At 34.7% G+C, this 26605-nt stretch overlaps 3 protein-coding genes across 4 annotated transcripts in view; 1 reads left to right on the top strand and 2 right to left on the bottom strand.

Annotated features, from left to right (window-relative positions):
* The first annotated feature begins 857 nt into the window (after positions 1-857).
* Positions 858-3274, top strand: LOC115442007. The gene is made up of 5 exons (XM_030166953.2): positions 858-1191; positions 1600-1771; positions 2154-2374; positions 2648-2778; positions 2992-3274. The coding sequence occupies exons 1-5, from the start codon at positions 1054-1056 to the stop codon at positions 3173-3175; spliced, it is 846 nt and encodes a 281-aa protein (XP_030022813.1). The 5' UTR covers positions 858-1053; the 3' UTR covers positions 3176-3274.
* LOC115442005 lies at positions 3271-16133 on the bottom strand. Of its 2 annotated transcripts, none has more exons than XM_037441452.1 (5): positions 16070-16133; positions 12966-13741; positions 10124-10343; positions 5662-5854; positions 3271-4957 (listed from the first exon to the last, which is right to left on the bottom strand). In XM_037441452.1, exons 1-5 carry the CDS (start codon positions 16116-16118, stop codon positions 4819-4821), a joined length of 1377 nt encoding a protein of 458 aa, XP_037297349.1. In that variant the 5' UTR covers positions 16119-16133; the 3' UTR covers positions 3271-4818. The 2 variants fall into 2 exon arrangements, with proteins under 2 accessions (XP_037297349.1, XP_030022812.1); XM_030166952.2 differs by lacking the exon at positions 16070-16133 and adding an exon at positions 13996-14236.
* Positions 16134-18732: 2599 nt separating this feature from the next.
* The window catches only part of LOC115442004 (protein O-mannosyl-transferase TMTC1), a 117297-nt gene continuing 109424 nt past the window's right edge, over positions 18733-26605 (bottom strand). Inside the window, exons 6-15 of the mRNA XM_037441594.1 lie at positions 26284-26460; positions 25821-26010; positions 25497-25618; positions 25087-25251; positions 24706-24819; positions 24380-24523; positions 20551-20750; positions 20052-20211; positions 19838-19967; positions 18733-19456 (exon numbers count right to left, since the gene is read on the bottom strand). Coding sequence (XP_037297491.1) covers positions 19106-19456; positions 19838-19967; positions 20052-20211; positions 20551-20750; positions 24380-24523; positions 24706-24819; positions 25087-25251; positions 25497-25618; positions 25821-26010; positions 26284-26460 — 1753 coding nt within the window. The 3' untranslated portion in view covers positions 18733-19105. The remainder of the gene's footprint in view (positions 19457-19837; positions 19968-20051; positions 20212-20550; positions 20751-24379; positions 24524-24705; positions 24820-25086; positions 25252-25496; positions 25619-25820; positions 26011-26283; positions 26461-26605) is intronic.

Genomic DNA, 26605 nt, shown 5'->3' with positions numbered 1-26605 from the left:
GTCTGAAGAGTATTTATCAAGAACACAATGTTTGGATTGTTTTTCATCGACTCTAAAGAGAGGATTAAATTTCGTCAAAAGTAAGTAGGCACAGGTAAAAGTGGACGTACGGAGCGACATAGTTGTGAAAAAACGGCCAAGCTCCTTAAATAATTATTAAAAAAAGAGGTTATGTATTCGTCTTGTTTTTTTTAAGTATTTTCACCCATAATGTTTGAGTCCATGGTCGTAAGTGATGCTGTTTGTATTGCATTTCGTATAGTTGTTATGGTTCCATTATACATTATAGAACCTTCGACTTTAAAATCTAGAGGGAACTCCTCTAATTAAATAGAATCTCGGTAATTATTTTTATATTAGGTTCATGAGAGGTTCGACATACTTACATATTAAAAAATATTGTTTTTTGGCCTTCAATAATATTTGATTATGTATCAGGGAACTCTTACAAAATTAAAAGAGAATAATTATCTTTATCTTACTTACTTTACTCTTACCTTTGAATCGTTGAAAACAATTATCAATTTTAATTAGGCACCGACTTTAAGTGCATATTTACATAGAAACAATAAAAGGAAAGAAGGTTACATTGCCCGTGGTTTAATAATTTTGTATTGAACCGTATATAAATATCCAATTATTTACTTTAATGTTTTTGGAGTCAGTTTTTTTTTTTTTGTTATGGGAAAAATAAGTACAATATTTTAATATCTATGAGTGTTTCTAGGTACTTTCACTTCATTGCTTTTGGCTACATTACATTTTATATTAATTCAACATCATAAATTACTTATAGTCATTTTCTCCCTCTAAGGAATCTATTTCGTTTTGCAGCTATGAATATGGAAGGTAAATTGGTAACCAAATAAGGTTGTATTAATTGTTTAAACTATTCATACTTCCGTAAATATTCTATAACTTTTTAAAATACTTCTGTCAGAAATGAAGCATTCAAGATATCCTCAATCAGCCAAAATCTAGAAATGTAATCAAAATTTTATGTTAATTAAATAAGAAACCAAATAAAAATCATGAAGTGGTAAAAGCAATGTAATGATGAACTGCCTTAAGGTATTTAGAAGTGGTCTGAGGGTGGCTTGCCAGGTTCACCACCCAACCAACATGGCCTTCAAAAGGTTCAAAAGAGTTTCGCCCTGCGACATCTGCTTGAATCATCCAGATAAAAAACCGGTAATTTTAATTAACTAATAATATTAACATTGTTTCTACTGTGTGGATGAGTAACAGTACAAAAACTTCTATTTTGTATATATTGTACTGTACAAGGAGCCAATATTTTCATTTAAAAGAAAGCCCTGAAAGATAAACATAAAGATATTTTTTTTTAATTTATTTATTCCAGAAAATTTATAGTAATTAAATAAAATTTTACTATAACAAAAAAAAATCCTCTAATGTACAAAAAAATTTGGTGAAACGTTTATACAATAATGGGAAAACAGGAGCTGAAACAACATCTACCACACTTATTATTTTAATTAATATAGTATTCATTTCAATTGCTTTCATAAAAATTTAATAGGCATATATTTTAACCTAAACTTTAATATTTATTTCCGTACCAAAATGTTGTTTTAGTGCTTTGATATCCGCAACGTGTCAGTAGAGCTCGGCAACCAGTGCCACGCTAAGATGATCCGTTCGTTCCTGTACACGCACTACTGGCCTCGGGAGCCAAGCGTCGTCGCGCTCTGGATGTCTCTCAACTGTCCCTACTTGGACATCTTGACTGACAAGTACTCGCATTCAGGTAATTCGTCTATAACTGTCAAGAATAATGTTTTACATTTTGGAAAAAAAATAGTTTTAAGTAATTCTTTTTGCATTCAATACCAACAAAATTAGAAAGATAGCCAATATTAATTTAAAATGAAAAGTGTTTATATTTTTTTAACATTTCAAGATTTTATTGGAGCTCTATTCGTGAATATGTTTGGGTAACTTAGTATAACAAGTTTTAGTATAATATGGATGATTATAAATAAATTGTAACTATCAGATTCCTTAGTTAACTTTAGGAGTTCACCCTCAGGATTCTTAACACCAACGTAAATCCTTGCAGCAAAATTTTCTGAGGAAATATTTACCACCTTGAACTCTAAATAGTTGTCAATATTGGTAATTCATATTAGGTGATCGTTTCCTCGCCTTCGAACGCATACCACGCACAGGCGAGCGCAAGCTGGTGGGTGTGTGTGTGGCCAACCAGGTACATCCTTGGATGATCGATGAGCTGGAAGAATGGGCGCACTATACTGCCTCCCACCCTGAGAGGAACCGCATGTACTTCTGTGCGCACTGCCTGAAGAGTCCTAACCTCTTTAGAAAGTACAATGTGGACTACATCTATGATGTGAGTAAAGATCGTCTGGAATGACTGATCTTTTAAAGCAAGTTTTTCATCATAGCGTATATCTATCCTAATGATAAAATATATACTTTACTGATATTTTGTAAGTATTAAGTAGGTACCTACTTAACAAATTATCATGTGTTTACCCTATCAATTTGTACCGTCTAGTCTCTTTTAAAACCAAGTCATTACATTTTAAATTAATTATCTCATATCTAATGAGGCTTACATTGCCATTCTTATAATTTTTTGTTAAAATCTCAATGTGATCAGATTGAGGTCTTAGCCACGGCAGCGGAGGTGACCGGCCAGGGTGTAGCGACGCTGCTTCTACGCAACGCGCTTGCGCACGCGCACGAATTAAGGCACACTCTCGCACAAGTGGTGGCTGTCAGCCAGTACATGTAAGTTTATCTTTGCAAATCTACAGATCATTTCCAAATTTCCCGATATTTGCAGACTTGTGGGCAAACATATTAAACAAGATCAATCGTAGAAAAAACATGATACATTTATAATTGTTTTGATTGGTCACATTTGCCTTACAAAAATTTCGATTAAATCAGGGTGACGGACTCCTTGAAGTGACAGTTACTTAAACATATAATTCTTTTCAGCTCAAAAGTGTGCGAAAGGGCCGGTATGAAGCGTGATTGGGCGATGAACTACGATGAATTTGTCGACGACTGCGGGCAGAGAGTGTTCTTTCCCAGGAGACCTCACCAAACTGCCGCCATATATGTGAAGCACTTCGATCCTAGAAAAGGAGCCGAAACACCATGCAAACCGCCATTCTTGTAAAAATCATTGTGTTTAATGCCATCTATGGGCATCGTCGTTAACTATTTACACGTTTATAACAAGCAATGTCCAATATTGATAAATAAAAAATCATAAAAATTTTGTTCTTTTAATAAAAACAATTGGCGAAACATTATAAAAATAGATTAAACAATAAATAGGATTACAGCGCATGTGTAACACGGTAAAGCAACTTCAAATCTTAGTCCACACAGATTTCACAAATGTAATCAGTATTAAAATTTAATTAACATTTCCACAGATAAAACATTTTGCTATGTATACCATAGCAAGAAATCCTATATGCATTATACGATTCAATGAATGTGTGTATTTCATTCTTAGCTCCCATGAAGTTTAGATACCTATCTATTCATAATTCAAAATAGGCAAATAAAATTTCCATAGTAATATTAAGAAACGCGGGTTTCAGATTTGAACTAATAATGCTATCACACTTACTACTTAAGTACATATATACATCTCGAAAAGTAACTAAATGACAATCAGAAGACCAGCTCAGAGTCAGGGTGTTTTCTGATTTTAGTATTGCTTCTATTAAATAGCTTTGTAAGAACTGGCCCCGAAATGAATGTGATAGATATGGAATGGTGATTGGATGATCTATAAAATATGATTAAGGTGAATGAAAAGCAAAAATAACAACTTACATAGACGCCATTGATGATATATTTAGAAATAAGAGCAAAAACTACTGGTTACTTAGAATTTGAACATCGAGAGTCGTGAAACGCAAAAAAACGAATGCCATACAAACACAGACGTACAAAAAATAATGAGGTCAAAAAACGTGTCTGAGGGCATCGGTCGATTTGCCACGGATCTGATGTAACCTAATCAAACATCTTTCGAAACGACACAAAGTAATTTATATAAAGAAAGAGCTGATGATTGAAATAATATCTCATTTCCGGAGACAGAATATTACTCATAATGGCTATGTAATAACTGAAGGAAAGAGCCAAAAGTTAAGCAATGCATTTACTAAAACATGTTGATAGTCTTGGACGGCGTTTAAAGAGAAGGAATTAATATTTACGAAAATTTGTATATAGTTTCTGCAGACAAACCGATAATTGGACATAATTAATTACATAAATACAGTTGATATAACAAGATTCGTTTGGAAACAGGTGCAACAATTCGGATGTTATAGTTTTTAAAATAATTTGTCCGAGTTTGGGTCGTCCAAAGAGGACTGGTGTAAGGCAGGCCGACAGTTATAGTCAAAACCTAACAAAACATGTTTCCCATCATGCATGAAGTGTTTCATCAAACCTAAAACTCAGTAGGATAGCATACATACACATGTAACAATCATAAAATTAATAATTTGGACATAATAATGATTAGGAAAATGATCTTAGTGCAAATAAAAATGGAGTAAGTGAAATAATTAACCATTAAATAAGACAAGTTTTTCCTATCACAGTTGAAAATGTTACATAAATTGAATACTTATTTGTGTGGATACGATTTCTCAGTCTATGATATAACGATAGAGGGATTACACACAACTTTTAAAGTTAAAAGAGTTGTAATCTCCAATCCGCTACTCTTATTTTAAACCTCAAGACTTAATACCCGTCTATTGTAACATGCAATAACTATCATGCGTGCTTTTAGTTTTTCTTGTATCCCCATTGGGAGCCTCCTTCCTTGCCACCTCTCCTGCCGTGGTCTGAATGATGTGCGTGGTGTTCCTCGTGGCCCCCCTTGCCGTCGTATCCTTTGTGGTCGGCGTCCACGTGACCTTTGTTGCTGGAATTTGATAAATTGCCATAAATATAGTCTTGTTATGAAACACCAGGTTTTAAAGAAGGTAGTTACAAAAATCCATATTTTTCAAATAAGTGTTTTTGTATGATTATAATTTACTAATTTGTCGAATCTATTTATATTGTGATTCAATGCAGAGATTCCCCTGATTATCATAAATAAGTTTTTCATAGCTTTGATAATAATTTATTGAGTATATAAATGACTAAAATTAACAAATGTTTAATACTCAATTAGAAGCCTAATCAGATCTTCAAAAGGTAGTACCAAGTTTCAAACAGACTTATTGTGTCGAATGACATGAGATAATCATCTCTCGATACTTTATTTGAACGCAACTACACTTTGGCTAGCGAAATGTCATAGTCAAGGTGCAGTGGGGTCACATGGTATATTTTGCTTTTTTTAAATGGGCACGACAGAGTAACCCCCCAGTGCCGATTGTAAGTGGAGTGGGATCTTATAGAATGGAAACTGACGAGAGATGATTGCCATTCGGCAAACGACACAATTAAGCCACCTGTAAAAATAGGATATACACAGGCTAATCCCCGAACGCGACATACTTATATGGGCCATTATGGCAGGTTTTAACACCTTGTACAGTCGTCGCTATGCGGGCGGATATAAAGTATATCCTACCACCAGTAAAACAGTTTTCATAAATGTGTGTATTGAAATCTTACCTGTATCCCTTCTTGCCACGCTCGACGTAGTCGTGTCCGGCATCGACGCGGTGCGCCTTCTTCTTACCACTCTCGTTGCTGGCGTGTTTAGCGTGGAACTTGCCGAAGCGGTGGTGCTCGCCGCTCTTGTGGAAGTCGTCGTAGAACTTGTGCTCCTTATGGAACTCGTCCTTGTGGTACTTGTTGTGGTAGCCTGGTACAGGTTTAGTGTTAAGTAATGTGCAAATTGGAGTATCTTATATAAAGTTGAAACTAACGAAATGGATAATAATAATATTAATATAGTCAAGAATGCCTTTCAGGATCAAGACTTTAATAAAGAAGAATAGGATCAAGATGATGAAAATTCACAGAAAAAATCAAATTTTAATCCCCAATAGTACCAATCGTATTAAAGAGTGCCCTAAACCAGCACCATTATTAACGACTTGCCTGGTGAAGATAAGGCGGGCTACTCTTTGGCTTTTTAGTTTTGAATACTATGACAGTCAATTGTTTGTTTAAGGTAGGTACTTAAGTAAATACAAAAGTCGGTCTAGTTTTAAAAAAAGGGATATTAAATCCCTGAGCGGAAGGAGGTCGAACCAAAAATTCACAGTAGCCAAAAAATGTGTTGCATTCTTTCACCATATTGGCGTGTTTTAAGTAAGAATTACCTTTTTTTTTTTTTTTTCATGGGGAAAATCCTCTTGGATCCCTACCTACTAATGGGAAGCAGGGTATGCCGGACTTTTACCGGCTAAAAACCCCATGTTAGTCTCCATCTGCACCTTGGTGAAGCTCTGGGACCTCAAAATGAACACGCCAGAACTCCACCAGTGCTTTGCTGAAAGCACTGTCTCGGTGGAGGAATAAGAGCTCTTACTAATACCCTCCACTCTCAATACAATCTATCTGCAAGCTGTTAAGCAGATGTACCAGGGCGGTGGATACGACCGCCTTGGCGTCTTCGTCTTCGAACGGGGTCGGCCCTCTCCCGATCCCGCTCTGCGGCCTCCTTCGCAATCATGACAGTTTCACAGAAGGAGGCCACTGCTTTCCAGTTGGATTCTCCCACCAGCATCGCCATCACGACTGCGGGCAGGGAGAGATTACTTCCAATCCGACCCGTTAGGGCTCGACGTTCCCCATCCCACGCAGGACACTGCGCGAGTGTGTGGTCTGCAGAGTCCTGAGCAGTGCCACCACAGTGGTGGCAGTTCGATGTTGCCTCACGTCCTATCTTATTCAGGTAATCGCCAAAGCACCCGTGCCCGGTGATCACCTGAGTCAGTCTATAGGTGAGTCTTCCATCTTTTTGGTCCATCCAGTCTTTAAAGACCGGGAGGATTGCTTCGACGACGCGTAAGTAAGAATTACCTAGACTACTCATTTCGAAAATAGGATTCAATAAAATATCAATAAAATTATATTCGAAATTAATGTTATAATTCAAAAATAGTTATCGTAATGTTTTTACGTGACCTTTGTAACAACTCAAGTGTAAAATGAAACCTGGTTACGAATTGGAATATTAATTTAAAATTTAATGCAAATATCTAAACGTCAATCAATTTGTACGTGATTTAGGTAGGATTTACGCTTTCTGATTTTAAAGTTTTAAAGGTGATTTATTATCGCTTTATATTTTATTATAACCACAATTTTGAAAGTTTACTTAAGCATATTTTTTTCGATAGCAATTATTATTGGGTTTTGTTTTCTAGCACAGGCACAATTTTTTTAAATAATAAAAAAAGTTTGTGTGTAGGTACATTTAGTTTTATTTTGAGTCTATCAGTCAACTCTCTTTAATTCGTAATTCGTGAATTCCCGGGTCCGACTACGATGCATAGTTCCATCAAGGAGCAGTACGTTTCTATGAAACTCGATTATATTCCTGTTTGAAAGACATTCTAGCCAGTGTTATAACAATCGACCATCAGACTCGATATTGATATCTTGCAATTTGAAGTGAAGTACTATCCCTTGCACATTATAAGTTAAAATTTTAGAATATTCTAGAGCATGATATTTCCGAATTAGGAGCACCATCTATTTGTCTTGTTAATTATTTTAAAACAAAATTCCACTATTTGTGGTTCCACCTATGTCAAAAACCATTAGGGACGAAATATTAGTTTTTTGAGGATAGCATGTATAACAGACATATCTTATATGCTTGGGTTATATATTAATATATATTTTTTAATTATTCTTCTATAGTATCCAACGAACAAGTCCATTACAATAACGAATTGATTGAATCTAATTACCATAAAATGAAAACTCAATTCTCATTGATTTTTTGTAAACAATTCTCTAATTCTAATGCAACGGTGCGGTTTTTTCTTCGTCAGGCAGGTGTTGAGGTTTCACAAGTAAGGACTTTAAAGTATTTCATCAGAATTGGACGAAGCGTAACTATGAACGAGATGGAGAAAAATAGTGGCATCTAAGGGTATGAAATGAGAGTCCGTCTGGATAGGCTTTTATAGTAGCAAGCAGGTAAGTGTTTTGCCCAATGTTTTATTATCACCACTGCTCGACGACGCATCGACAAAAGAATAAATACGCTATCAATATGCAGAAATGGGAGTTAGCAGGGAATTTTACCTTATTCCATTTAAGCTGGTCTGTATCATGGCTCTGCACTTGGAGTTTAAGATTAAATTGTAATAAAATGCTGTATACGTCTAAGCCCAATAATAGCCCAATAGCTCTAATAACCAGCAACCTTAACCAATTAATTAACGCAAACACTCAATTAATATATTTTCATTGAAAGAGAAAAACAATGATAGCTAGTTCGATCATCGTATCTTTACGTTCAATTAGTAATCGGAATTTCGATACTGGTTTTAATCTTACCATATTGGATACTTTTCTTCAATACATAATTTCGTAGTTCTATTCTAAAATAGATTCATCTCGTCTCTGAGACATTGCAGATGCTCACGGAGATCTGATTAGCACATCTATTTCTAGATACTGATCAAATGTTACTAGAATCTATTCTTAAAACGAGAAATGTCCCTAAATGATAATGCATATATTTAATCTTATCAAATTCTACAAAAATTATGATATATTTTGTTACAGATATGCTGAGCAAATATTCATCTTATGCTGTAATAGGGTACTAGGCTATCGGCATATTATGAAAGATAAACTCCTCTTTATATATTTTTTACTGGTAAGTGCACCCACTTTCCACCGTGTATATTCCATCACATGATTTGATGAAGGCGAGCTTATCACCATATCGGGCACTAATTCCAGACTCCGGACTGATACTGAGTAGAAAACTCAATACGGTGTCCAACCCGGGGATCAAACCCGTGACCTCAGCACTGCAGTCGTACCGTAATTAAGAATACTTTACGTTAAGGATTCATACTTAATTACATTCTCTACATTTACAAATAATGTTCGTCAATGAAGAATCCAAACCACGTACATTTGTTCCTACGAATTTTAGGTATCAACGAAGAAACACACATACTGAGGTTATTCCCTATCATCTAAATATAAGTATTTTGTGCTGAAGTACCACACTACGCCTGCTAACTTATATCTACTACCATTCAATTGAGTTACATAAAATGAATTTAAGAAATCGTAGGCGTTAATAAAACTTGAGGTCAAATTAAAGAATATGCCGTAGTTAATAATGTGACGTAATGTCGCTTTCTCTAACCGCAACCAATCTGCCTGGCCATTATTAACAGATTATTGGAAACCCTTGTAACAATTTATGTCTACGTGATCAAATGTACTTAGATGTTCAAGTCGTGATATTGTGGTAAAGGGCAAATTATAGACAATTTCAATGATTTGAAGACTATCAGTGGCGTTGTTGAGTACTTACGCAGTATTCGGTGCTGAGATTTCAGATTCAGTGTCAGGGTGGTGGAAAGTAATATGTGGTTTTTCTGTTTGATATCAGCTCGATGTTTAAAATTATGCCATAAGTCACAATAAACATTGCCTTCCCTATGATTTGGGACTTAACATAGCAGGCAAATCGTGGGTACACTTAAAATCATTGGAATGGCATTCAAAGATTTGATGTATTGTCATTATCAGTCTATTACGCCGGTTATTGATCAATAATTTCAATTAATAAATAAATACTAAATAACAATAATACATCGCTCACAGCAAGATGTATGATTTGATTCTAAAAGAGACTGAACTTCTATAATACTTAGATCAAACAATTATATAGCTTTAATATCGATGTGAAAAAATAAATCGTCTGCGCTACTAAAGCTGCAATTTTGAATAATAGCTGTTAATAGTTATGCTATAAAGAATAAACATAAAGGATGGCAATTTCTTGATAATCAGCTTCTTATAATTTCAATTTTATGCTAAACAAAGTACCTGCGTAAGTTTTATTAAATATGTTAGGCATTGGATCAGACTTCAAATTAAAAACAACTTATGAAATATTGAAGATATAAAGGGACTAACTAACCTTTGGTCTTATGTCCTTTCTTGTGACCCTTCTTCTCGTCGAAGTGTGCTCCCCTGGAGCCGTGGGCTTCCTCTTCGTGACTACCCTTATGGTCAGCGTGGTCATGATGTTTCCTTTTCTTCCCAGCAGCATCCTCGTACTCCTTGCGATGCTTCTCATCTATCCTGAACCCTTTGCCTCCTTTGTCTACATGATGATCGTTCTGGAAGCCCTTAGTTGTCTGGAAAAGCAATAATTTGATTTTGAAAGACCTATCGGTGTGACGATCAGGAATTGCTAAGTGATTTTCTTATTATTGACTAGTACCTGGTGCAAAATCTGTGAGATTGTATTTTTTTTTATTTAAGAGCTTTAAATCTCTCAAAGAATCATTAGTAGCCTACGCGACCAATAAGATTTTTTTTATCTTCTTCAATACCCTGGACCTGCCCATAATATCGGCGTGGGTAAAGTATGGCTAGTATACCTATGGTGGCAGTTTATACCGTGAGATTATAGGTATCCTTAATTACTTACTGATCCATCATTGCAACATCAAAAAGTTTATTTTAATGTCTACAAAAACCTTGCAAGAGTTGAGATTCTTACATTGATGACCAGGTGTTAAAATAATATAGACTATAATAATAAACACATACAACAAACTTTACTCAGAATAAAAACAAAACTATTCACTGGATTCTTATATCAGCATGTCATAATATAATTAAACCATTTATAATGAACACCTGGCCCTAACGTTTCCATTTCAATTGGTATATGTTAATGCGTTTCATATGCCTTATTACTAAAATACCACCAAAATTCGCGTGATCCATTCATTATTCTGATGTTTCTCAATCTTTATAACAGTTCACACAACATCATAAACAAAAACTAAAAATATTAATTTCCCCATACAATACCATGCAAAATTGAATTATATGCATGTCGATAAACACTTAATAATATCAAAGCTATAACGGTGCTGTAATGAGGGGAAAATAACCTTCAAACTAGGCGTCATAATATGAACCAAATAGGCTCGCAAAATTGCAGTTTCACCTGGAGTTCACGAAGGTCAACCCGCCGCCATCTTGAGTAATTAGAATGAACCGTGGGGCACTCGATTTATCAACCCATTACCATGTTTGATAGATGTGTTAAATATTAATGATCAAACATGGTCAACTTTTTTATCTGTTGGACCAAAAGATTCCGACATTTTTGAGAGGTCATTGACAGCTTCTATTTTAATTAATTTTAAGATAAGTGCATTCAAAATCCAATATTAAGAAAATGGAAAGGCGATTTGATAGCTGCGCAACTCTTTCTTTCGGCACGAAACACTTTTTCTACTTTGCAGGAATTCATTTCCATGGGCTATGTGAGAGTCTTCCATGGGTCATGGTTTTATCGGTGGCCTGGCGTTAAGCAGTCTTGATGAAATTCCGGAATAAAAGTAATCTATGTTTAATTTTGAAGATTTTCACTGACGTCTTCGTGGTTAGTGGCTTGACTGTGCCCCCAGTATTACTCACGTCTACGCATGACGGTAAACACTTATCATCAGGGAAGCTACTAGCTCCCCTATCCTCCGAGGCAATGAAAAAATGTGCCAAGCCAGAAATGTATGGCTAACTACATTCAGTCAAATCAAGCGTTTATGAGTAAATAAACATCTTCACAAACATTATTCTAATATTAGGCAGTGTAAAATAAACCGTATAAACTGTGTCCCTAAAATACTAAGCCGAGGTTTTAATAGTACTGATTAATAAAACTTTAAACTGATTTATTATAATATTATTGCAGACGGATTTTTGTATTATATTGTTTTATGGGCCGCTGATCTGACATTGATAGCTTTTTTTACCCTCGACAAGCCAAGCAACGTAAAACTTTCAAGTCAAACAATATACAAATTTTGTTGACAGTAATCGAAGCGAGGATTTGTCAGTTCTGTCCATGACAGTCCTGATATTACGTGATCTTAAAACAAATAATTTAATATCGTCCCAATTGGCGAGTCTAGCTAAGACAAGATGATATTCTTAGACCTATGACGTGTTTTAACACTAATATTATCTCACTCCAATGTCGGGTCAGTATCACATATATTTCCCAATATGTAAAAAGGTTTTCGCGTACTAAGTTATTCCGGTTAGTCGTAATATAAATATTAAAAATTAATATTATAATTAATTATATTCGTATGTCTTATATTTTCAATGATGCGTTAACTGTAGTTTCTATAGAAGTAATAATTAAATGCCTAATTTATAAGCTAATGTCTGTATCCCATAGTTACGTAGGGGGTATGTAGAAGCACAGCTATATAATAATAATATCAGCTCTGCATTATATACTGTCCCACTGCTGGGCATGGGCCTCCTTTACTACTGAGAGGGATTATTAGGCCTTAGTTCACCACGTTAACCTAGTGCGGATTGCTAGACTTCACACACCCTCAAAATTCCTGTAGAGGATTTCTCAGGTATGCAGGTTTTCTCACTATGTTTTCCTTCACCGTTAAAGTAAGCAATAATTCACAAAGAATACAAACTACGGATTTGAACCTGCGGTCATTCGTCTCGGCAGTCCGTTCCACACCCTACTAGGCTATTGCCGCTTTTTCATAAGCACAAGAAGAAAGAAAAATATTATTATTATTATTATATATCCACTGTGAATAGAATAAAGACTATTCCTACTTTGACACAGATTCCAGAACATAATGCCCAATCATCACGCTCGCACGCTTGTTAATTAATTTAAATTTTCTATTAAAATTCACAGAACGAAAGATCGAGGGTAGTTCTAATAATAAAACTGTGCCAACGAAGCAAATATGTTTTCTTACCTTCCCACCATGTTCATTATAATGATTTCCATGATGTGCGTGTCCACCACCTTGCTCGTGTCCGTGTCCGTAGGCCTTCTTATGGTGGTGACCTGCCGCCGCAACGAATTGGTCGCTTTCAGCCAACTGTTTCAGCGGCTGTGAGTAGGGCACCGATCCCGCCGGCACCGTCCCGTCTAAGTTAGCTGGAGCTCTCGGGATAAACTGGACAGGGTCCGAAGGAGCCGCAAACTGCGCCGGAGCGGATTGACCAGACGCAAGCTTCTCTGGTTCCGCTACAAACTTCGCTGCGGTCGGCTGACCAGGAATGAATTTTACAGAATCAGAAGGGGCTGCGAATTGCGCTGATGAATGTGCACCCGGCGACACGTGGTTTACGGGTGCCCGTGGGTCTAGGTATCTGGCCGCTTTAGGAGGCGCGACGTAAAGCTGGTAGTGATCAGCGCTCGCCGCCAACATTTCTTCAAACGGAGGCGACGACGGGTCCAGGTTTTCATCGGTAAACTCGTGGACCTCATACTGATGGAACTGTCGAGGTGCCGCGGCGTCCACTGACCTCTTATGCCTCTCTGAATCGCAGCGGCGCTTGACCCTCGTATGGTCCATGTTGGGGTCGTACACCTCCCGCCGCCGCCTGTAATTGGCCTCGTTCAAGTCATCGTAGGACTCGTCCACATCCTCCTCCTCGTACCAGGGCTCGTCGACCACCTCGGCGACGGCGATCGCGACAGCAAAAAGCCAGAATACCACTGGCCGCATTTCGTCCAACCAATGCGCTGAAAATTCGATATTTTTTTGTTTTATACTTATAAACCTCTCACCGTTGACTAACTAAGGACTTGGGTGTTGAAACGTATTTTTTTAGAAATAGTATGAGCGAGCGGGTGGTCGTGCGCGCGGTATGACCGACACTGCTCCGCGCGGACTTGCGGCCGACGTAGAAAGCGGCAGCGGTCGCCCGACGCGAATTGAAAATTATTTTCACGAATTTTCGAGTTCAGTGAAAACGGTTGTACAAAAACACTTTTACCGGTCCGAGATGAGTTGCTTGCGTAATAATATCTAATTGGATGACCGAATCGATTTGCCGATTGAACTTTGCCACAACGCGATACGCTAATGAGTTTTCACGTCTACCGTGTTTTATAAATAGTCAGCCGCCCGATTTATTATAGTTTATGATTTATGGTTATATTCAAATATAGTAATGAACATGTTGCATGGTATGTTTCGAATTATTTTATATCGAAAATATAATGTACCTATCGTTAAAATATGATATGAATTTGTGATGGTCATGCTCACATTTTTTAAACAGTGTTACGCTAAAAATTGTCTATGATCAAATTAATTAAATATCTGTAATCCTCGAATTATAGATATTCATACCTTTTTTACTTATCTACACTATTGGAGAAAGGGTGATTTTAATCAATATTTCTTATATTATGACTATTAAAATATTGCCAGACTAATGAAAGGAAGCCTAAAGTCCCCGACTTACCTTTGTAATACAGAACAAAGGGAGTAACTTAGCACAGTATATTTAAATGAAACGTTTATTTATTTAACTGTGAAATGACGAAATATTGAGATATGAGACTGCGTCACTATCTGGGTAAATACAAACAGTAACAAAGTATAAATATTTATGCGCGTGAGTAGATCGTTATTTATTATATCAACTTAATGATGAGCTACTTGCTCGTTTACAAACGGTGGTAATTGGGTTCGATTAACTCACTTGCTTGTATCGCGATTAAGGCCTTATACCCAACACGACGCGCTTACCATATTTTTAAGTTATCCAAATTGAGAAAAAAATAAAACTTCATACGTTTGCAATATATTGTATCTACTTTAGTTATTTTAAATACGTTTTTATAATTTTGATATTAATTCGTTAATTTTATAGTAAAAATTATTGATTCCATGCGTTACCATTTAAAGTGCACCTCGTTTAATTTGCAAGTAACATTATTAAATAGAAAATTTAATAAGAATTGTTTAGGTAAAATACCTATTATTCGAATCTAAAATTGGTTTTTAAAGTAATTATTCGTAAATCTTTGTTTATTCCCGCCCGTAACTCGCGCACAGTTACTCAAGGCCGTTTACTCGAGGAGGAGTCTTAAAGATCCATTTACAAATGGAATCCATCGAACAAAACTTATCGTCTACATTTATGATAAAAAAGCAATTTAAAAATGTCACGAGCTGTAACATTATTCAACTTAATAACCTGATGACCTGAAGAAGTTGAAATTTGAATTATGACATCTTTTGCCTTTTACAAAGTTTTGCAAAGTTGTTACGAAAATAAATGTAAAAAGAATGCAGTGTTTGGACTAATAACATTTCCGGCAGAAAGGCATTTTCAGTCGAATGTAACTGAATCGATTTTGGAATTCGATTTGACACTATGAAACGACTGATTGACGCTTCATTACGATTTATGATAGGTTTTAAATCTTACCAGAGACCTTGTTTTCGTAAAAATTTAGATAACAGTGTAATGTAAGTTTATAATTAAAAGAAGAAGCAACAATGAAATTTTTTCTATCTATGCATACGTGCACGCAGAATTAATGTAATTAAATCAATTCGATATAAAAAAAACGATTGTTTCAACAATCGATATTCCAATCTATCGAGATATCGGCACCATCCAATAGTATTGCAGAAGTAACTTGATTGAAATGCAACCGATTCGTGACTTACATTTGAAATATGGTTATGTTCGTGTCTCTGGTTCCGTAATGTTTTTTCTGGTTTCCTTGACCAGCGGAGATGGTTGCAACAAGTGCTTTTTGTTATAACCAATTAATGTTTGATCGACGTGTCCTGATTCTGAAGCTTGTTTTACTATAGAAAGAGTTACATAGCAAACGTTACTTTTTCTTAATTATATCTGTAGATATAACGTTATGATTAGTGACAGCGGATGGATAAACTACCTTGTACGGTAATTTTAATTACAATATCCAGTTAATGGTGAACAATGTAAAGCGCCGAAAGATGAAAATTCTAATTTAGAACAATTAAGTTACTTTTACAATGGAGATATTTTTTCCGCATAGGCGTAATCAGTGCTTTGAACTTACTTCTGTGCTGTTGTGTCGACTGTCGAGGGGTAATCATCACAGTTGACATTTTATTGGACCCCGTTCCATTTACCGTCAGATGCAGTGGGGTTGACATTCTATTGGACCCCATTCCCCTTAACGTCAGCGGAGACACTTTGCAATGCTCATAAAAAAATATTCTTACTCAGAAACTAAATTTGTTCTGTCCGTCTCGACTCTGTCTGCAGTTAATAGTTATGTTACGGAATAAGTAGTTTCGTCGCGCACGAGCGGTGCCAGCCAGCAACACTCCAACAAACGCGTCAAAAAGATAGGTGGGTATTTCGTATGAACTCAAGATTATTGACGGCTCAAAAACTTTGTAAATAGACTGGTTTAGTGGCAACTTGAAGTACGAAATGCAAAGACTGACGCAAAGATGTTACTCCGCAGTGTTTTGCAAATACAACGGTATAGTACCTATAGGTAAGTAGCGATTAAAAGTCCACAAATTTGAGTAGAAGCATCAAGACGTTCAGCCGCCTTTTGTTCTGTTTTAATTCTATATTCTTCTAATTTAAAACAATCTGCACCTTATTCTTACAGATCTATTTCATAGCACCATGATAAATAAATTGCAGTAGTACTGATTGGAAAAAACAGAACAATTTAAATTGATCATAATTTAGTCTGCCTAATTAATTTGGTCACCTTTACAACATCTGTAAAACATAAAGAAAATATTTTAGATTCCGACGTAATGCAATATTCAACTTCTATTTATTGAAATATTCTATTGATTCGATTGGTCTCGCTTTATTCTTTTATTTTCATCAATTGTTACGATTAATTTGATTCTTGTCTTTTTAATAAGAAAACCTAATTACTTTTTATGTCAACACTCAATTTGCGGAACTTGTACTATCGGAAATAAAGTTTGGTAACGTCCCTCACTTATATGCAATTACGTAAGATTTTATAATAACCTAAGCATGGTATAAATAGAAATGGTATACGTTGAAGTAAACATTTGATTAAATACGTAAAATTGTTGGAGTTTCTAAAATCAGATCAAACAACACGTGAGCCCGGGGTTAGAACTTTTAATACTAAAAGAAGGTAATTTAAATGATATTAACAAGTCCATAGAGACACAAATCGAAAAATAACAATCAGTATGTATACATGATTATCTAAAACGGCTAACGGTCGAAGTTACTAATGCAGTATAGACTACTGAACTACGTGAATGGCGTCCCAATTGGAATTAGATCATTAACTACCCCCCAATTAGCAAAAAATGTTAATAAGATACTTTACGCCTACGAAGTTGTTAATATTAGATCTATGCTTTAAAGTAACGTAGTTGTATAATGAACAGTCCGTAACATTACTCCAGCGAATAATGGCTGTATTGATTGACAATATGCTTGACCTAATGTTGCGTTGGAGTTAACGTTCTCTCACCTTTGTTACCGTTTCAATAGACCATATTTCGATATGTGTTAGGCAATGTATTATTAATTTTTATTGGCCATTTCAGCTACAAATTAATTTCCGTCGTATTTTAAATATTTATTTTCATAAATAAGCGGAGTTAGACAAAAATTTATAAAAAGATTAATCCCCCCCTCATTTTGTAGTCGATAATATATATATATATATCCCTCGTATTTTAATATTTATTTTCTTATCAAGCGGACTCAGATAAAAATAATAAAATGAAACCTTCTCTCATTTTGAAGTCGATAATATAATATTCCAATAACCTATCTAGTTACATTGGTATCAGATAGTAAGAAAATACCACAGTTTTAATACTTACTCTGTTGGAATAATTGTGGAATTGTCTAGGTATACCGACGAATGACAGTAACATATTTTTGGTGACTAACAAAAAAAAAAAATTAGGATAATAAATAATTCAGGATTTAAATGGAGCATTAATCTAAGAATCCTGTATCAGTGATTTTTATACATATTGCATCCAACTTCATCCAACATTTCAACATTAATATACAACTTGCGCAATGCACAAGACCTACTCACTTCTATTAACTCAATGAAAATTTATTTTACAATGATAGAAAATAAAAACAACAAAAGCTAAGGTTCATCATGTTTTATTTCATTTGTAACCAAATTTATACATTATAGAAACATTGAGTTCGACGCTGCATGACCAATATTGGAGCCACAATCCTCTTTTTAGTATTTTCTGGTGCTGGCCCAATATTGGTTATTGTAGCTTTGTGACATCAGCCAATAGGACTGGTGTCAGTGTTTGTTAGTTTATATATGGCATTATATAAATTAATAAATGATAACAAATAACTTCATTTCGATTTGAAATACACTGAATAACAAATTGTGGTCTTCTTAACGGACTTTAAAATGATTTAAGTATTTTACCATATCAGTTAAGTATACTTTATGTTCAGAATTAAAAAGAATGACGTACTACAGTGAATTACGAAAACCGATTACAGAATTTGGGTCTCTTAAGGTGGTTTTTTCCATTAATTATTCTTATTTATACCTACTTATTACTACTGTACTGTACATAATACCAATTTATTTACAAATACGTACACAAAAAAATTGTAAACGATTTTATATTTATTGCACAATGTTCAAACGTCATTATTATTAAATCCCAAAGGACGAAATTTGATAAAATTAATACAATTCCATTAATATTATTTTTGATAGCTACATTTCAGCTTATTTTATACTAACTGCATGGTTTGAAAATAAAAACAAAACTATAGCTTACACTAATTGCCTTAATTTACATGGCATACATTGCGACTTACAAAATAATCACCAAAGTCTTTGTTTAATATTTAACCATTACTTTTAGTAAATGTAGATTAATTTTACACAATACTTATTTACAGAGAATTCAATATGACTTTATTTTGATACTGAAACATTAATACAAAGTCAACTATTTTATATATGGACATTGGACAGAGTTCATCAATATATTATACAAAAGCATTTCCTGATTGCCATATTGGATCCTTCATAACTACTAAATGCAAATCACAACTTCACTCTTAGTCTTCAATTTTAATAAGTTTTTATCAAATGGTTCGACACAAAAGGCGAAAACGACTGTGGGTCTTTAATTTTTTTCTTTTTGTGCAAAGGACAGCTTTTCTGCTTGTGTCCGGTTTCTGATTTATTATGTGTAGGTTTGTATTGAGCTGATAGCGAGACGCTCTTCTCATTAGTTTTCTTGCAAATTTTCTTAGAATTATTATCTAGAATTTTGTTCGCGTCACACGCGGCCAATGGTACACTGTGCGCTGTATTGTGTTGAATTTTGGACCCTTCTTCGACCTGGTTGGATTTTAACTCGTTTATGTAGACTTCTGGAGATACTTCCAGTTTGCTGTGGTGAAGACAGGTTGACGTTGCCTGTGAAAAATATTAAGTTATTGTAAAGGGTCATTTCGAACGCTACACAAACCATTCATTATGATTAATTCCTTTTGTAGTATCATTAAAGTCTAATGTAACGTTGCGACATATTAAAATGTGCATCAATAGTTTTTCTTTAGGAATAATTAAATTATAATAATATTTTTGTGTTACCGCTCATTAAGGGTTTGTATCATTAACAGCCAGTCTCTTCAATGACACCAACAGTCAGTTACTATTAATTTCGTCAAACATATGCGGCAATTCTTATAGCCGTGACATTAACGTCGTTGTTTCAGCAATTTTTATAACTTTATTTCTATTTTTATAGTTGGTGAAGAAACTGGATGTTAGAGTTGATCTACATTGAGTTCTAACTGGTAGCGTGTGGTGTCGCGGGCGCGAGTAGAGCGCGGCGCGCTCGGCGAGCTCGGTGCGCAGGCGCCACGCGCGCGCCGCCAGCACGCGCCGGCTCGCGGGCTGCCCGTCGCCGCGCACGCCGTGCCATCTGGACATACCGATACACATATACCAAAAAAGTTACTTAATGGATGTTATAGAACTCGGCGATAACTTGATATTTCATTGTTACCTAACCACTAGCTGCAGTACCCTAGCGTATTGGCCCGCACTGCGCAGTGCAAGACAAGCAGCGCGCAGGGATAGTATCTCGCCGCGCGTGCTATGATGCCCAGTGCTGAACGAAAGCCGCATCGCTGTCATGTAATACTCCAGCGACAGTGGTAAGAGACCTGGAAAGGAATAAGAAGCTTATTGCCCTAAACGTGGCACCATAACATTATTAAAAAGCCATCTTCTGATGGTGGTATTCTGTCAGTAATATGTATATCGCATTGGTTATAGTGTGAAAGTAGCAAGGTCGACCCTGGCACTTAGTATTGGTTAGTATTGGTATAACACTAAGCAAGAAGGAAAAGAAAGGTTAAGATCATGGGGCCCTATTCCATTTACAGGGGCGTATCCGTCTTTTTGCAATTACGGGCGTTTTATTCGAAGGACAGCTTCGATAGCCGTATAGGTAAGAGAGCAAAAAATCCCCTATTATCTAGAAAAGTAATTTAACTGGTTACCTCTATCTCTGAACCAATTGCCATAAAGCAAATAGTGTTCCCAATTCCTTGGTTCCAGTTCCAGGAGTTTGTCCAGAATCCATCGTATGTCTTCCTGTGGTTTGAGGTGGAGGAGCTCAAGGTAGGCTTGGACGAACCGTGGCTCTAAACTGATGCAGCGTTCTAACATCTTCAGAGATTCTGGTATACGGTTCTTTTTTCTGCAAGAATATTTATTAGTATGTAGAGAATTTATACGTCAGTTTGGCGTAAACTTAATTCGGTTTGACCTTCATAATCAAGTTTGAATAACTAATTTTATAACCTTAATTTTATTAGAAATAAAGGACCTTAATAATTTATGATTAATGACAAATCAAATTCATGTTTTATCTCAGATACCCAAATCATTTTACATAAAGAAGGAAGTGATGAAACAGTGATTGTTTAAGACCAGGGTCCACAACACATATTCCTTACAAGGGAAGATTTTTAGACCTTTTAGATTTTGAAGAATACCAAGCCGTCAATTCCTGTGCTTGCATAACTATGCTATAAAAAGAACTAAATAATTTTCATAATCCCCTAGCCGAGCACCGTTCCCATTTGCTGAGTAGGTCAAGATTCAAGAACTCCCCCTAATTTGGTATCAATTGACATGTCGCTCCTTGAATACAAAAGGGACACAAATCGAAATCCATAAATTTTACAGGACAGCCAAAACAAATTTTTGAAACTGTTTTTTTATAATATTTCATATATTTATTAATTAAATATAAGATGTTAATATATCATTAGATGCGTATTTCTTAGCTCTATCTATCTATAATATAAACTTTGTAATAGCTGTTGCCTATTAAGAAAAAAAAGCAAAAAAGTCCCTTTTGCATTCAAAATTTGAACCAATATTATAAAAAATATGTCAAAAATTAAACACGGTTTTACAAATAAAAATGGTTTATTGTACCTTTTTGGTAAAAAAACATATTAAAAAGTTTAATCTTATTACTAAGTAAAAACATAAGTGAATAGACAACAGGAAATCATTGTATTAAAAAATCTAAACTAAAAAATCTTAACTTATTTTTAAGTAATATAATTGAGATCAACTTTGTACGTAACTATTATTCAGTAAAATTAAACATCTCTCTAAAACAATTATATTTGTAATAATAATAGAAAAAACAAGAGATAATTGTGTATTTATCATCATCAAAATATACATAAATTAACCATATTCATTAATAAATCTCTAAAAAACTCAAAAAATAATCAAATGACGACACTAATTTGTCTCTCTTTAACATTAATAATTTAAACAAAACAAAATACGAGATCAGTTCTAAAGGCACATAATTCAGTAGCAAAATACTATAGCTTATATGTAATAATACTATTGCACAATAACAATCTAAGTAGTCTTACAAAATCACAGTTATAAACAATTTAAGGCACTTTTTACGTAAACTATTTTAAGTTACAATTTATAATCGTTATTTATTATTGTTTTGTAAATGTTTGTATGAAATTTATAAGTCTTTATTATCAAAAGGAACTTTTAAAATTAACTATTCTAAATTTTATCACAATTAGGTATCTATTATTAAAATTACAAATTTCGTAAAAGCTTTTGGTAATACTTAGAAGAAAAATCTGCAATTGATGAACTACTGGATGTTTATGATCGGCTGGAATTGGTATCAGAGTTGCTTGAACTGCTACTCTAGTCACTCTGTTCAACAACTATTTTTGGCCTATTTATGTCTTTGGTATTCGTTACACAGCTTACTTCACTGTCTTCATCCGCTAATATTGATAGGTTAAGGTCAGGTTGACTGTCTGCTATAGAACTTGTATCTGAAGAATCAATGGGTAACGTGACGGGTAGACTGATTGCAGCTGGAGTATTAAAGCAAGTTTTATATTGCACATTATTATTGTGGCCAGGTAATGCTTGAACTTTTCCGATTCTTGAACGGAGGTTGCCATATTCAACATTTTTCGTGCTCTATTCATTTTGTCAATCTGTAAAAAAAACATCTTTAACGTTTTATAACTAAAAAACATAAAATACCCACAATTCTATACATATATTATACAGTCCTTAGTTCATACACACAATACATACATACACTAAAATATACACACAATCAAATACATAACAATCCTTAATATGACATTTTCAATACCAATTTGCCAGGAATAACACTTTAATTATAATTAACAAATTTAAGCTACCACCTCATATTTAACATTCAAATTCACAGTCAAATTCACAGAAAATATGGGGCAATGCATCTTAATCACATATTTTTCAACATTTACGAATATCTACCCGTATTATTATAGGTCCCTATAAACACTCACTGATATTATTTAAAAAACTTTAAATTAGTGACGAAAGCTACAGGGACAGGGCTTCAAATTAGTTTATATTATTAATTTACAAACAAATAAATACGAGTATGATTTTTAAATTAAAAATCACTGAATTAATAAGAATAGAACAAAATTAACATCAAAATGGTAATTTTTATTTTTAAAATTGTAACGAAAACTAAAATTATTATCATGCAAAACGGCAATATTTCTGGCCTTCCCATTCTAGCACGCTAAAAATAATTATTTATTCCACTATAATGTAATGCAAAAGGGACGTATTTCAAAATATGGCAATTTTGTATTACAAAATATAATAACAAATACTAATGTTAGAATGCAAAACGGACGTTTTCCAAAATATGGCACTTTTGTATTATATATTATGGTTACAAATACTAATGTTAGAATGCAAAACGGACGTTTTCCAAAATATGGCACTTTTGTATTGTAAAATATAATCACACTTACCTGAAATTTTGAATCCAATACAGACGTATTTTGGATTGTGGCACTTTTTCACGCAACCGACGTGCGTTTGCGTTGAATCTCCGGGCGCAACTAACAAAATGGCGGTTTTGCACTGACATTACCTGTCAAAGTGAGCTAATGCAAAATGGCGGTAAGTCAGTGCAGCCATAATATAAGCAAAATGATGGGAGTTTTTTTTTCACTATAAAATATAGTCGGTTCAGGTGTCATTTTTGCAATAAAACGATTTTCATTTTTTTTTTAATTGTGGCCCTTTTGTATTCAAGGAGCGATGTGTATAGACATAATCTAATATTCTTTGGCATAAATGTTTGATATAAAATGCAAACAGAAAATGAGAGATATCAAGACGTTAACCCCAGATAAGCGCTTTTTAAAACAAAGGAGTAAAGCTTGAGTAACGACTACACAAATATTAAGTGCGCAAATAAGCAACGTACTAGACCTGTTATTTTATTTATTTTGTGTTTTCTTACTGTTTTATTATGAACTCGAGTACATCCGTTAACAAACTTAATTTGTCCTAGTATTATTTGTTCCAGTATTTCTTTGCTCTGTGATTAATTTAAAACCTACCTACCTAGTTATTTAGTGCTTGTTTTCTCATCTATGATGTATACTCCTCTGCTTGGTTGTAATCAATTACCCCATTTTCTATGGCTGTCGATTTATTCATTTTGGGTCGAAACTTATTAATTTTAATAAAGTTATGTTTCATCGGTTTCATAAATATTGGAGCCATTGTTAAATAAGAAGAAACTTAATGTGTCAAATTCATAAAAAAATAAATTCTTATTGGACCTCATTAGTCATGTTAGTTACTTTTTCATTCGTTGATATATAGTTTGATTCTAATTTAGTTCATTTAAACAAAGTATTTTCTATACAATAATCCAAAAGAGAAAAACAGAAGACACCTCTACTACTTACTTCTAAATTTTGTTGGACAGACTTTATTATATGGAGCAAATATTCTTACCTATATAATTTCGCCAAGTTATAATGGGCGTTGACGTGGTCCCGATTGTACTTCAATGCTTGAAGGAAGTGATGCTCCGCGCGGCCTGACGCTAACACCAGGGTGCCAAGGTTGTTGTGGGCACTGGCATAACTTGGCCATAAACTGGAATTCATAAATTGTTGCATAAACTACCTTGCTAGATGTTTGCTTTATCATTGTTTATTCAATTAATTGACAATATTTAAAGATTTCAATCCTAAATAAATAATAAATACTCAATTTTAAATTTAATAAATTTCGTTCTGTATTACGTTTAGTTATTTTAGTAAAACGTTCAAACTCACTTGAGAGCCTCCTTGTAATGTTTGATCGCATTCTCCTGCTGTTCTATGTCTTTTAAGAAATTCGCAAAATTGTAATGCAACTTTGCATTGTGAGGAAGCACTGAGAGGTCCGCTCTGAAAGAATACGATCACAAAATAAATGATTTTTGCAGGAGAAAAAAAACACGAATATTTTTTATATTATCGAGCAGAATATGTTGTGTTCGGATGCCAGGCAGCATATGGTATACTCTGTTAGCCGCCATCTATATACCAAAGAGGTTTTTGCTATTGGAGAATAATTTTAAGACTATTTGAAAATGACTAGCATCTACATCTCCTATATTATTGAATTTCGAAAGAAAGACATTATATGTTTGAATAATCATGTAATCAACACACCTTAGTAAGGATTCTCTGGTCCTCCAATCTCTGTTCCTCAGATGGGTCCTGGCGACTCCAGCTGCCACCAGAACGGCGACGCATAATACCAAAATTCTTCTTTTATTGACGCCACGACGCCATAACAACTGCATGCCATATGCAGTGAGGATCACAGATCCAACGCTGGAAAATAAATTAAAAGAGCTACTTACTAAATTATTTAATTATTTTTCCAACAAAACGCATAAATATCGGTATTGTCTAATGACAGTGCACTTTGAGAGAAACCGTGGGAATATTTTCCTGGGATTGAAGTCTCTCGAAAGGAAGGAGTCCCTCTAAGGCTCTGAGCAAAATATGAGAAAATACATCATTCATACTAAGGATTTACAACAGATATGTACTAACGCATGTATTACACAAATTACCTAGGTATATAAAGGATTCTCTCCGCTACTACAAATCCAACGGTAACCAGTAAGTTAGATGCCGGTAAGTACGGTATGATGAGCAGCATCATGCCGACAAGGGCTGGAGTGTGGCGCTGCAGCTGAAACATAAACAATGTTATACATCTTATTTTTGGAATCAATGTGACGACGAGCATCTCGCATGGCTAATCATCATCATTAGGCATTGGATTGTTTGTGTTATAAATCAATCTTAATAATTTTTTTTATCAGTCTGTTTTATTTAGAACGAATTTTATTAAGGTACGTCTACAATATAATTAAAAAATGAAGGCCCCATACCTCCAAATCCGTCAAGCATCTGTAAAATAATGCCATCAAAGCAATCAACGCTGCACAAGTAATGAGATTCCTAATGTCCCAAGTGCTGGTGATGAGGGAGATTGACCCCATCTGCCAGTCGTGGCTCAGAGTCCAAGGACACAGGAGCAACCACCAGTTGAACGCGGCCAGGTAGCAGAATGTCATCAATCTGGAAATTACAAGATGAATTAAGAAATACTCCTTATTATGTGCTTGTTTCTACAGTAACCTATGATCAATAACATAATATTGCGTTTTGGATGAAAGAGAAGGGGATTATTGAAAACAAGTAATTAAATAATACATAAAAAGTATGTTAATGAAAAATGATAAATGTTTGACATCATGATACAAAGTTAAAAACTTAAATATTTTAAATTGTACCTAAACATGTAATAATTCGCCTATAACAACTTTTTATACGAAATCCAAGTAAAGTTACCTGACAGCAAACGAAGGATGAAATGCTGGTGGATTATCTTGTGGAGAGAAAGCCGGTAGTGATCCTTGGAGAAGGGCGAGCCTCGCTCCAGCTAGAAAGGCCAAAGCAGCAAGGACCTTCACTATCCTGGTGCATGCGCTGTCGCCTTTCCATCGCCACTTCACTGGAGATGATGATCTGAAATATTTAAATATTCAGAAATTTATAACTTTGTAGTTAATCAAAATCCTTGGATTCTTAGAAAAGAATAGGATCTCATTATTTTCTTTAATATTGTTATAGTTCTGAAGATTCGTAGTGCCTTATTCCACCCACATAAAAA

The sequence above is a fragment of the Manduca sexta genome, chromosome 22 (assembly GCF_014839805.1).
Source record: "Manduca sexta isolate Smith_Timp_Sample1 chromosome 22, JHU_Msex_v1.0, whole genome shotgun sequence".
In the NCBI taxonomy this organism is placed as follows: domain Eukaryota; kingdom Metazoa; phylum Arthropoda; class Insecta; order Lepidoptera; family Sphingidae; genus Manduca; species Manduca sexta.
Note: the sequence above shows the minus strand (reverse complement) of the source record. Positions and strands in the feature narration are given on the sequence as shown.

Coding starts and splice junctions, on each gene's coding strand:
- LOC115442007 (XM_030166953.2), top strand. CDS start 1,054: ATGATGAACTGCCTTAAGGTATTTAGAAGTGGTCTGAGGGTGGCTTGC. Junction 1,772..2,153: donor TGACAAGTACTCGCATTCAG/GTAATTCGTCTA, acceptor AATTCATATTAG/GTGATCGTTTCCTCGCCTTC. Junction 2,375..2,647: donor ATGTGGACTACATCTATGAT/GTGAGTAAAGAT, acceptor CAATGTGATCAG/ATTGAGGTCTTAGCCACGGC.
- LOC115442005 (XM_037441452.1), bottom strand. CDS start 16,118: ATGTCAACTGTGATGATTACCCCTCGACAGTCGACACAACAGCACAGA. Junction 13,742..16,069: donor GTCGACACAACAGCACAGAA/GTAAGTTCAAAG, acceptor TCGAATTTTCAG/CGCATTGGTTGGACGAAATG. Junction 5,855..10,123: donor GAAAGGACATAAGACCAAAG/GTTAGTTAGTCC, acceptor AACCTGTACCAG/GCTACCACAACAAGTACCAC.